The 12,812-nt window shown below is 30.2% G+C and overlaps 1 protein-coding gene across 1 annotated transcript in view; it reads right to left on the bottom strand.

Moving 5' to 3' along the window:
* Positions 1-6,327: 6,327 nt before the first annotated feature.
* LOC112514849 (protein DETOXIFICATION 27-like) overlaps positions 6,328-12,812 on the bottom strand; it is a 7,056-nt gene continuing 571 nt past the window's right edge. Inside the window, exons 2-8 of the mRNA XM_025121473.1 lie at positions 9,507-10,048; positions 9,335-9,421; positions 9,154-9,210; positions 7,824-8,062; positions 6,838-6,956; positions 6,669-6,758; positions 6,328-6,586 (exon numbers count right to left, since the gene is read on the bottom strand). Of these exons, the coding sequence (XP_024977241.1) occupies positions 6,548-6,586; positions 6,669-6,758; positions 6,838-6,956; positions 7,824-8,062; positions 9,154-9,210; positions 9,335-9,421; positions 9,507-10,048 (1,173 nt within the window). The 3' untranslated portion in view covers positions 6,328-6,547. The remainder of the gene's footprint in view (positions 6,587-6,668; positions 6,759-6,837; positions 6,957-7,823; positions 8,063-9,153; positions 9,211-9,334; positions 9,422-9,506; positions 10,049-12,812) is intronic.

The raw sequence follows: 12,812 nt of genomic DNA, 5'->3' as shown, positions 1-12,812 counted from the left end.
AAATATTTTAATAATATAATTAATGTTGTAATTTTTTTTTAAAAATTAAATATAAATTTTTTGTATATTTTGATTTTTTTTATTTCAATATTTTTTATTTTATAAAGTCTATTGGAGATACTATTCACTTAGAGGACTTATCCAAATTTGAAGGATCAAACTCTATCTCCTACTTTTTTTCATTTTAAATAAATATTTGAAAAACTTATGAAAACAATAAACTCGTCTAAAATCTCTAATATATATATATATATATATATATATATATATATATATATATATATTTTAGAGAATCTATAGATGCTCTTATAAATACACATCTATGTACTTTCTTTTGTATTTTCTCGTCAAAACGTGATAATTACTTATAAAAAGTTTTGGTAAATATAAATGTATTTTCATAATATTTTTCATGTTATTGATAATTAATAATCATTAATTTTCACTTTAACTACAAAAGATGCTAATTAGATGCATATATAACTAAACAATATTTTGTGTCTTGTTAACATTCCTCCAATACTAATTATACTTCAATTTAGAATTTGTTTTATTTAATTAACTACTAACAATTTCATTTTTTGTTTTGTTACATATTAAGAGGTGTTTGATTAGAGATGTGTAAGCAATAATCAATGAAAATAGAAGAAATTATTTGGTTTTACATAATATAATGGGCTCATTCCTCCATAATCCTAAATTTTCATTCCAGTTTAAATTAGGGAAAATGAAAATTCATTCCCATTTTCGTTTTTTATCATTTTCATCTTTATTTCCATTTTCATTCTTCTGCCTGAATCAAACACCCCCTAATTAGTTTGATCAACAATTTAGATAAGAAGACATAATGTAATATGTAATATTTTTCATGTAATTATTAATAAAATTAAAGATGTTTTTAGAACTATTGAACAACAAAAGTGTTAGAATAAGAGAAAGAGAGGGACAAAAGATTGCCGTTTGTATTGAATGAATATTGTTGAAACGTTACAAGAAAAGGAGAAAACCTAAGCTACTTATATAGGATAGTACAGAGGCCTAAACCCTAAACCTAAAAGCCCACGGGCTTATATATATGAGCTTCTTATATACAACTAACAAAAAGAAATCATGAAACCAAAATGGAATAAGCTTTCTTTTCATTCATACTTAAAAGATATTTAGTCTAGCGGTATCATTATAGAGATTAATAATTTTAATATATTATTAAAGGTGGGGAGTATGTATGAGTTTCATTTATCATAAATAAATATTATATGTTTCAAAAAGAATGTGCAAATGCAAATGTAAAATAGACATTTTTCAAACGTAGACACTCTAAATATGCATTTTAAAAAATATGTTATGTCAAAATGGCAATTGAATTGAGGTTCATTAATAACATTGATTTCAATAGGTATGATTAACTTATTTGTATAAATTACATGCAATATATTTGTAATTTGAAATAAGACATTATAACGAAATGCATACATAGATAACTCAAAAAAGAACAAATAAAACGATAAACTTGAGTTCTAATAGGTTACTTGTATATCGTTTATACATCACAATAAGTAAACCTAATCAATAATTATATATTTTGTTAAATTTTGATTGATTGTTATCGTAAATATAAAAACCATCGCTTAACACAAGCCACTCACATGTATTGTTATCGGAATCACCGCATTGTTGCTTTAGGGATTTGTCATAGACATCAATACTTATATTATTTTCATCAGAAGAAAATCACAAGAAACCTTTGAATCACCATTGTTGTCAACATAGTACTTGATAATAAATTCGTCTTCGTAGACATCATTTGAGATGGTACATCATCGCCTCCTCTTTTACAATCCAATCCGAGCCCCAAAAGTCCCACATGATTGATTGGAATGTGGTACTGTTGATTAGTATAATGAACATGGGAGTTGAAATAAAAGTCTAAGATGTTGTTTGTTTATTAAGAGGTGTTGAAGTCTTACTTTACATATCTGATTGATAAAAATGGTGCTGAAGTCTTACTTCACTTCTGATCGATAAAAGTGGTGCTGAAGTCTAGAAACATAATCAATAAAATTGTTTATTTTTAAAAAGTGATAAATGTCTGAATCTATCTAATTGTCTATTTATGTGATAATCGGGTTAATGGTTATAAAAGTTTGGGGTTCTTATTAAAATTTGATTGAAAGTGTGGGGATTGTTTATAGTTAAGTGGTGAAAGTTGAGGGATGAGTTTTAAAAAATGTGTTTAAAATATCTCATCACTTCACCGCCTCATATATTTATATGTTTTTTTTTTTATTAGAGAAAAGTCCAAAAAAACCCCAATGGACTTTACTGTTTGAAACGATTAAGTTTTTGGACAATTTTTTGAAACAAATAAATTCTTGGACATTCTAGAACCTGCTAAATAAGTCATTGGACATTACAAACCTGTTAAATAAATCCTTGGACTTTCTAAAATATGTTAAATACATTTTGTTAGTAGAAAAAGTCCGAAAAAACCAATGGACTTTAACATTTTGAATGATCAAGTTCTTAAACAATTTTTGAACGAAAAAAGTACTTACATTTATAAAAAAAACAAATATATCATTCACATTACTCTTCACAAAACATATAAAAGTTGTATCCAAAACATAATAATTTGTATACAAATTTTGGGCATAATTTTACCAAAAGTTAAACCAACATATATACCAAAAGTTTAACCAAAATATGTAACAAAAGTTACGCCAAGAAAATACTAACAATTGCGCCAAATATACCAAATGTTGTGCCAAAAATACCAACAATTGCGCCAAATATACCAAAGTAATGCATAATCTATGTTAAGATATGGTATGAACTATTCTTCATTTGCATCATTAATTTCTGGTGGAGATATAGTCATTTGACTTTTTTGTAACCCTTCTTGATGTCTAACAACATCATCACTTTCATAATGTTCTTCAATATAATCATCATCGCAATCGATATCATTCTGTAACAAGAATAACAATTTCATCAAGATTCACCGATGAAAACAAAACCTATCATACTCTAGAAAGGATGACACAAAATGATGTTACAAATTCACAAATGAAAAGAAAATATATAACACATATAAGCCATTTATTAAAACACTTATCCTAAAGAATCATGGAATCCAGATTACACAAAATCAAATGGAAAAAAAATTAATGCCTGATCATTAATACTTACCCGGTAAGTACTTATGTGTAAGGGGTCGTTTACCAAATATTTGACCAATTATACACTAAGCGAAATTCAAGAATTTGACTCACAATTAAGCATAAACTTGAAATGATGATCACTAAGTAAACAACTAAAAAACTGAAATTTGACGATGTGGATGACTGCTGAAATTTCAGGTGGAAGAAAATTGTGGTTGCTGGTGGAATTTTTGTTAGTTGCATTGGAGTTGTTAGGATTCTCCCCATGGAGGAACATGACATTGGTTATAAAGCTGAGAAAATGTATGGTTGAATCCTATGGTATGTTTCAGTTTTTAGTTATTGAAGTAACAAATGATGTGGTGTTAACAATTAGGTTCAAAATAGGGTAAATAAATAATAGTGTTAAATTTTACCCGTAAACATTTACATTTTGTCCTTAACGAGCCCTTTTAATAAATTAAAAAATAAGCTAACCTATTATTGTGATGTTAACAACTAGGTTCAAAATAGGCGCGGTGTGATGACGATGTCAAGTTTTACACATAATGACAAGGACATGGCATTTTTAAGGCATGATATAAGGCGATAAATTTGTGTGTCATATATATAATTATATATAAATATAGGGTTGGATTCCAGTAATAATGAAAGTTAAAACAAGAAGCATAAGAAGAAACCTTTAAGATGAGATGCACTTAGATGCACCGGATTAGTCCCCGTATCAAGTGCGATTCATTAGTGAGTTTGAGATTAAAGGGTCCATATCCTTCTTACACTTCTCACTTTTAACACTCATTCTCATAATATCCTTCGCCTATATAACATATGTCCTCTATATATTATTCAATCAGATAATGATCTTAAAAACTTTACATTCATTTGTTACTTACCGGTAAGTGTTTACCCGGTAAGTGCTTACGGGTAAAATTTAACACTGCTATTTACTTACCAGGTAAGATTTTAGTTCACCAAAACGACATCGCATGTAACAATTTGACCAATTCAACACAATTATACACTAAGAGAAAATCAAGAAATTGACTCACAATTAAGCATAAACTTGAAATGATGATCACTAAGTAAACAACTAAAAAATTGAAATTTGAGGTAATTCAGAATTTCTCCATGAACCAATCACTCCCTTCACCTAAAATTCCATGGTGGTACTGTAAAAAGATGAGGGTTTAGGGTTATGAAGAAGAAAATTGATAAAAGGGTGCATGAATCACCGGATGAAAAAGAAACCTAAAAAAATTATATAAATTTTTTTAGTGATTAGTTCAAATAGAGCACATTGCCCAATCAAAACTACAAAATTAATGCATAGAAATGGAAGCAGAAAGTCACATACCCAGTAAGAATAATGCGTAGAAATGGAAGCTTTCATAAAAAAAGTTGAAACCTGATTAGAAGGCAAAGACAGGGCGGCGACGGGGGTGGTGCGGTAGCGATGGGAGTGAGGGAGACGACGGTGTGCGAGAGGGAGAAGGAGAAGGAAAGGAGGCGGTGGTCACGAGAGGGAGATGAGTAGTCAGTTTTTAGGATTTTTTTTTTAATTTAAGGTTACCTTCTATTCAGGTTACATGTTACAATTTTAAGGAATGAGTATCTATTTAACATGTTTTAAAAAGTCAAATGACTTATTTAACATGTTCTAGAATGTTCAAGGATTTATTTGTTTCAAAAAATCGTTCAAGGACTTAATCGTTCCAAACAGTAAAGTCCATTGGGTTTTTTTGGACTTTTCCCTTTTTATTATCCTTTGGGGGTTTTTGGAGATAAGATAAGTTGGTGACGGTGTTCTGTGTTTCTTGGGTTCGAAAAAACAGAAGTAAAGAAGAAGAAATCTACGTGATATTTATCTGAAAATTTGTTGCTGCTTAAAGTCTTCCATCTCTTTTGTGATTAAGGTGAGTGTTTACATTTAGAGCATCATTTGATTTGTTTTAATAAGTAACCAATCTAAACTTAAACTTTTGTTCTTTTTCATGTTAATTGTCAAGTGTTTGTGTTTTTGTTATATGCATGGGAGCGAATTGAACAATGCACAATACTTGTAGGTCACGTAAATGCAAAGACAATAACAAAACAAGCAATCTAAGAAAATGGGAGGTTGAACCTCCACTTTTTAAAAAGACTCTATATGTGTTTGAAATTAGTGAAAAATAGTACTTTTGTATTACATGATTAAATTGAAAGAGTTAACCAAAGTGGGGGCAAAGAGTATGTTTAACGACTGATTGTTTGACATCTTTTAAACAAACTTTAGTAATATTTCACATTATATTGAACGTAAGACATTTAACTAATTGTAATATTTTGGATGGCTAAATTTTTAGTAATATTTCTCTTTTCTTCCGTAAACTTTATGTATGAGGACTTTGTACATCGTCAAACAAACAACATAACAGAATATGCTTTATATAACTTTAGTTTATGGGATTTTATAGGAGTTTAATTTATAGGACCAAACAAAAAAAACGTCATGTTTAAAAGTGTTGTAATAGGTTTATAGGAGGTTTTTGCACGTTTTAACAAGCTTGTAGAACTCTGCAAAAAGATGGCTTTATAAGATATTTTTCAAATAATATCGTATAAAATAATAATACGTCATTTTATTCTAAAAATGTTCTAACAACTTATTGAAACGTCAAAACATCCTACAAACCTATTGTAACACTTTTGGATATGACACTTTATAGTTTGGTTCTATAAATGTAAGTCCTATAAAGTATTCTATTAGGATGCATAGACATTCTAGTTGTTCTATAAACCCAATTTTGTTATAGTTAAACGTTCAAAAGTTTTGTTGCGGTGCATTCATTTCACTTGCATATGCATAACAATCCTTTGTGTGCCTTCCATAAGACATGTCCGATTATCTGGTTTGTATTTATACTAGTTTGCGGAGTAAGATATTGCCTCATTGCAAGTTTAGATCAACTGAATTGTCGATTCACTCTTTCATAAGTCACATCCAAAAGCTCGACCTAGTCATTCTGATTAACATTCATAATGTATTTCAAATACTGTCAAATAACCTTTTTTACATCTATTCTATTATGGATTCAGTAACTCCAATAAAAGAGTATTTTAATTTTCAATGTTCAATCACGCTTTTCAGTTTCAACTAAGTTACCAAGTTTGCTCGATCATCAACATTGCTAAGAAACTGAATCTCATATAAATCGTATCAATACAACCTAAAAACCCAAATGCAATTATTACAAAATCTTTATGAGATGATAAGAAATGTTAAAATCTTGATCAATTAAGAACTTGAACTTGGAGATTTGATAATTGCAAATGTCCGACCCAACCAGCAGCTTGCGCATTCCTCGGACCATTAAGTTGATAACCAAATTAACCTTCAGGAATCCGAACTATTTTAGATTCGAATATTTTAATACTGCTTTCCGAGCCTGCATAAACAAATATAAATAATAATTATATATTAAATTTCAAGTTAAATTCACAAAACTAAATAACGAAATCGAGTTTTACCTCTTTCTCCCAATCGCATCGAAGAGTGATTATCCCTAATATGATCGTTTGTAACAAGGTTCCACCAAATACCATTCCTCCCCATATTCCCTATTTTTCAATTAAATTATTTTACAATTTTTGAAGGATACCGGAAAAATAATATAATTTTACAAAATAATATAAATACCTCGACGCCAAGATGTAAAACCAAACCGAAGACAATTCCCAGAGGTACACCAACCAAATAATATGAGCCCAAATTAATATACGCAACCCATGATTGCCATCCCGACCCCACCGCAACCCCTGTAATAAATGTTGATCAGTAAAAAAGAACGATGCATGAGGAATCGTTTTCGTGCACAACTGTATATATGTCGTAGTCCCATTAGATAATGGGTTAATTAAAAGAACCCTGGCCAAATTGGGGTCCATCACAAAATAGCAATGTTCTAAAGGCACGTCTCACGTAACCGTCCTCGTAGCACCGTGACTTGATTCTTGCGCCTGACGTCACGTTAAACCTGTGACATGCTATGGCCTAATGTATGGTTTTTGTTACAAAATATTTGATTTCTTACCTTTTTCGTGTCTTACTTGTTCAGATTTTTAATATATAACTTGATTTAAATTGTTTAATATCTTTGACTTATCAAGTAACAAAAAGAAAACATATATTTTTATATACAATATTATATATGAGACAGATTTTCCACCATAAGTCATGTCTTGAAAAACGTCGTGGCTTCTCTACAACTCCCAAGACTTGAGACTTAACCTCGTCATGTCACATCTCATGCCATTTAGAACCTTACAAATAGACAACGAAATAGCCACCTAGCTCAGTGGCTTTGCGAGCTAACCGCTTTTTTGCCGATTTGAGATAATATCTCAAACGAATGTTGTACAACCTTTGAGGTCAATAATGACCCATTGTATTTAAAAAGCCAGGGAAGGTGTGCAAAAGTACATTTTGTACTTTTTTCCTTCATCAAATAATCACGATTGTACGAATATGCTTATAAGGTCTAGCCACCAAAAAATGGTCGGCTCCCAAAATCTAGCTTTGTGAGTTAGGTAGCTATTTTGTGTAAAACAATGAAAAAGTTTGTTGTTTTGTGATGGGACCCATCATTTAGTGATTAACCGTTAACTAAGGCATCGAGAATTTACCTGAGATTACTGGTTGGATACTGTTGAGAAGGATGGTGACGGCCAAGAGCCAAGCCATATGATCAACCGCTTCAAGAACAAGCGTGCTCGACGAGAATATGAGAGCGAACTTGTTATGCAATGCCATTATCAATACACAAAATACGAGCCCGATAGCAGTTGAATGCAATATTGCCACGACAGTTGCATACTTTGCCTTCTCCCCATTACCAGCGCCAAGCTCATTAGATACTCTTACCCTGTAATGATATATTAATGATAAATCCCAAGCTCGTAACAGTTCTGTTCAAAAGACACATAATAACTATACCAACCGTAAAATATAAAAATGTGACACTACAACAAAATTGGGTTTATAGGACACCCTCAATCTCTAAGCGTCTCAATAGATCACTTTATAGGACTTAATTTATATGACAAAAATATAAAACGTTCTATCTAAAGGTATTGTAATAAGTTTATATGACGCTTTTGAACATCTTAACAAGTTTTTTAGGACATTTTTAATACAAAGTGTCGCATTAGCAACTTTATAGGACACTTTTGAGACAGTGCCCTATAAACTCAATTTTTTATAGGACATTTGTTTTTATATGACAGTTTTCAAATAGTGTCCTATAAAGTTGTTAATGAGACGATTTATATTGAAAGTGTTCTAAAAAACTTATTATGACGTCAAAAAACGTCATATAAACTTATTACAACACCTTTAGATAGGACGCTTTATTTTTTTAATCCTATAAACTAAGTCTTATAAATAGGTCTATTAGCTTAGAAATTGGGAGTGTCCTACAAATCCGATTTTGTTGTAGTGTGATTTTTTTTTTAACAGTGGGTATTCAAACCAGTGTACGTGTGTACCTCAACTAACCAAGGTGATATCTTGGATGGAAACCCAAGTTCTTACCGGTTGAGTTATACACAATAAATGATGAAAGCAATTAGGTGCCTAAATGTCCCTTACAACGTACTGCAACAAGGACACTTCGGTACTGATTTAAATGATGTTATTATACGTCTTCAAAAAATTAGGTCTATAGTCAATCACGACTGTGATGCAATGCTAAATGTCGTAAGGTTGTCTCTAATAACCATGATCTTACATTTATTATATACGAAAAAGACGAGACGTTTTGTTTATTATCTAGGCATAACTCGATAAAAATGGTGTAGAATCTGATTTTGTCAAATGTCACAAATTATTACCGTTCTATAAACATGATTATATGTGCGTTGATTATTATTGATACAAAATATATTTATCGTAAATCAAATTATACAACAATTGTTAATATATTCTCTCTTTAAAAACAAAGACGAGAATACGTACCCGATCCCGGCAAAAAAGGCGAGAGGGATCATCATTTCCCAACCATTAATATTCATACTGCAAATATTATTCCAAACGTTAATTAAAAGGGTATTTTAGTCATTTAATTTATGATCAAATATTGCTATTATGCATGAATAAAATTATTATAATTAAATTTAATAAGATAAGAAGTTAATACCAAATCGACACCGCATCAACAGCAATGGTGGCATTCTTCACCAATGCAGTCATTAGTATCAGTATTCGATAATACCAGTTTTCCAAACTGCATTAAAAAAAGTGTACTTTAGTCATATTCATTAATGAATTGGAAATACATGTAACGAGTCGTAAATTAGGGAGAATTATACCAAAGCATGACGCCGGATGCGGCCGAAAGTTTGACGAACTCCCACAACCCCGAAAATGCTTCCATCGAGAAACCGTTCCATGTCAGAGGGCACCCTCCAAAAAGAGTATACACAAACAACCCAACGACATTCAACCACCACGAAATATCCAAAGCCACCACCGTCCCCACAAGCCCAAACTTAAAAACAGACGTAAAGAGCCAAGTAATCAACACATGAATCACGAGATTCACCAACGAAACCCATGCCAGCACCGGAGTCTTGAGCTGGCTTTGCAAAAACCGTTGCATTGGGAACAATAACGCAAAGGTAAAGTGTTGCGGGATCAACCACAGTGAGGCTTTCCCGGATAGCTCAGCAATGTCGTCGGGTTGACCTAATGCTTTTAGGATCGGGGTGGCGAATATGTATAGTGGCAATGTTATGAGACAACATATGAATAGAACGATCCACGACCTTTGCATATATATTCCGATCATGTTGTACCTTTTTGCTCCAAACGCTTGCCCGCACAACGTCTCCAATGCACTCGCCATTCCAAGCTTTCGTAGATGTACAAGTGTTTAATGCATATAAAACATTTTATTCATTATTCGAATTATTTTTTCACCTCAACCAAAAACAATACATATAAAGCATCCACGGAGAGGGGTGTTTTTAGAGAGTTTTACTTTGCATAGTGGGTGGTTTTAGGTTCGAAGGTTTTTCATGAGATTTTCATATTCAATATAACTTTCGTAGAAAATTCAAAAAAGTATATATATATATATATATATATATATATATATAATGAATAATATATAAATTAATAATGATAACTAATTAATGCAAAATAGATATTTAATTGAAGAAATATTATTTTCTCAATATTTTTAAATTAATAAAACAAAAAGTAATTTGCACATATTTTTATCAATGTTCTAAAAAAAACACGTCATGGCACGTTATGACGTCTAACCTTGTCGTCACGTTAACCTCCATAGTGTCAATATAAGGTGCAAAACTCGTTATGAATCCTTATGGCATGCCATGGCGCGATATGGCGTTACAAGGATATGACGTTATAAGGCGTGGGGAAATTTGCAATTTTTAAACTTGAATAAGAATAAATGTAAATGTAACTTTTATAATTTATACAGAATAAATAATTAATCAACAAAATGGAAAAAAAATAAACCCTAAACTGCTTCTCAACATACGAAAAATATGTTCGAATACGTTCATTTGATGTTCTTTGATTTCATTTATTACTTGGATTTTGTTGTTTGATTACCAAAGAGGGACTATAAAAAGTGACTCACTTTGTATATTTGATATCATTTTTGTAAACTTTGTATATTTGATATCAAATTATCAGTTCATGTTTCTTATTGTTTTATATGAATACAAATTATTAATAACTTAATCATTATTGTTCAAGACATTGACATAAACATAGATACATGCATACATATATATATATATACACATATTATATATAGATTTGCCACCTTAAGCTATGCCTTGGAAAATGTCATGACCTCGCCGTAACTTGTAATGATTGAGGCTTGATCTCGCCGCCACATTACACTGTTTAGAACCTTGATTTTTGTACGATTTTTTATTGATTTTTTATGGATTTCTTGGAAATCAAATTTTTATAATTTCACTTTTTAATGTATCTTGTATATTGTATTAATACACTTAAATAATTAGTTAATTAATGTGATCACAATTTTTCGATATAAATAGATATTATTTATATAAAAAATTAAAAATCACATGAATTAAATATGGTGATCTTAAATCTTACCAGAAAGCTATGAAGACGTTTAAGAAATCTTTTTGTTACGGTAGATATATAAAAACCATAAAATCAGTATTCTAGGGATGCTCTAACATATGAGGGGTATTGAAACGGAGGTGAAAGATTGTACGAGAATGAGAGTTAAGGTGAGAAACGTAAGAAGTGATTTGAACCTTTGATCAACTTTGATACGAGGATTGATCTGGTACATATCATCTCGGTATATCTCATTTTAATGTGCATCCGATGGTGAATATTATTTCTTACGTTTTTCACCTTAACTCTTCTTCTCATTAGAACTCAACCCTCCAAACGGAATATGTGTGGGTTGTCCAATTCTCTGGACAAACTGAATTTCAATTCGGTTTTTGGTTCAAACGTAAGTTTGAATCTAGAAGCTAATATTATGATTGGTTTTCTATGATTCCTAAAACCAACTACTTATTATAGATATCATGCATCTTCATCATAAATATCAAATGTGGAATAAAGATCAGTTCAAGATACTATTCGGTAGATTTTGTACTAACACAATCGGTATATTTTCATATAACATTTGTAATTAGTTGGCGTAGAAATTGCACTAACACCCGTTTCTGGTTTGGATTTTATGTGGTAGGTATGTATCATGTCTAACATGCACAGGGATACGACAACTTTATGAATAGGTCATGCCAAAAATTTGGTAGAAACATTATGTAAGAAAACAAGGTGTCATGTCTATTCACGATGAATGTTTATAAACATTACAAAGGTTTATAGGAGATTCTTTAAGTGTTTTATAGGACCTATATCCGAAGAGTCAAAAAAATAAAACGTTAAATCTAAAAGTAAATAAGTTTATAGGACGTTGGACATCGTAACAAATTCTTTAAAATATTTTTAAAATAAATTATCATATTAGCTATTTTATATAATATATTTTTTAGAGATGTCCTCTAAATCTATTTTCACAGAGCACTTGTTCAAAATAACATTCCATAAAATAATTTATATAATATTTTATTTTAAAAAAATCTAAAATATTTATTACAATGTCTATATAATTTATGGTAATATTTTTAGACAAGACGCTTTATTTTTTATTGCTATAAATTTAAGTTTTATAAAATACTTTATTAAAATAGTTAAACAATTTAAATGTTATGTATGAAAACTATCATCACAATAGATATTAAATGATAAATATCATGAATAAAATGCATAATAAATTAATAAAATCCATTTAGTTCCTAAAAGTAATTATGATAAAGGGTGAAAACCTAATTCAAACAAAAAGAAATGATTCATGTTGAAGCTGTCTCTAACATATACATGTGAACCATCATCATCATCTCAGATGATGCCATTGCCATGATGATGGTGATGGGATAAGATATCGGTAGCTTATAATTTTTTTAAAATAGAATATTAAAAGTTAAAATCTTAAAAAAAAAAAATTAAAATTTCAAAAAATAAAATAAAATTCCTATTTTATTTTAACAATTCTATATTATTTATATTATTAAAATATTTTATAT

This window comes from Cynara cardunculus (assembly GCF_001531365.2).
Source record: "Cynara cardunculus var. scolymus isolate 2C chromosome LG 6, CcrdV1, whole genome shotgun sequence".
Lineage (NCBI taxonomy): Eukaryota > Viridiplantae > Streptophyta > Magnoliopsida > Asterales > Asteraceae > Cynara > Cynara cardunculus.
Note: the sequence above shows the minus strand (reverse complement) of the source record. Positions and strands in the feature narration are given on the sequence as shown.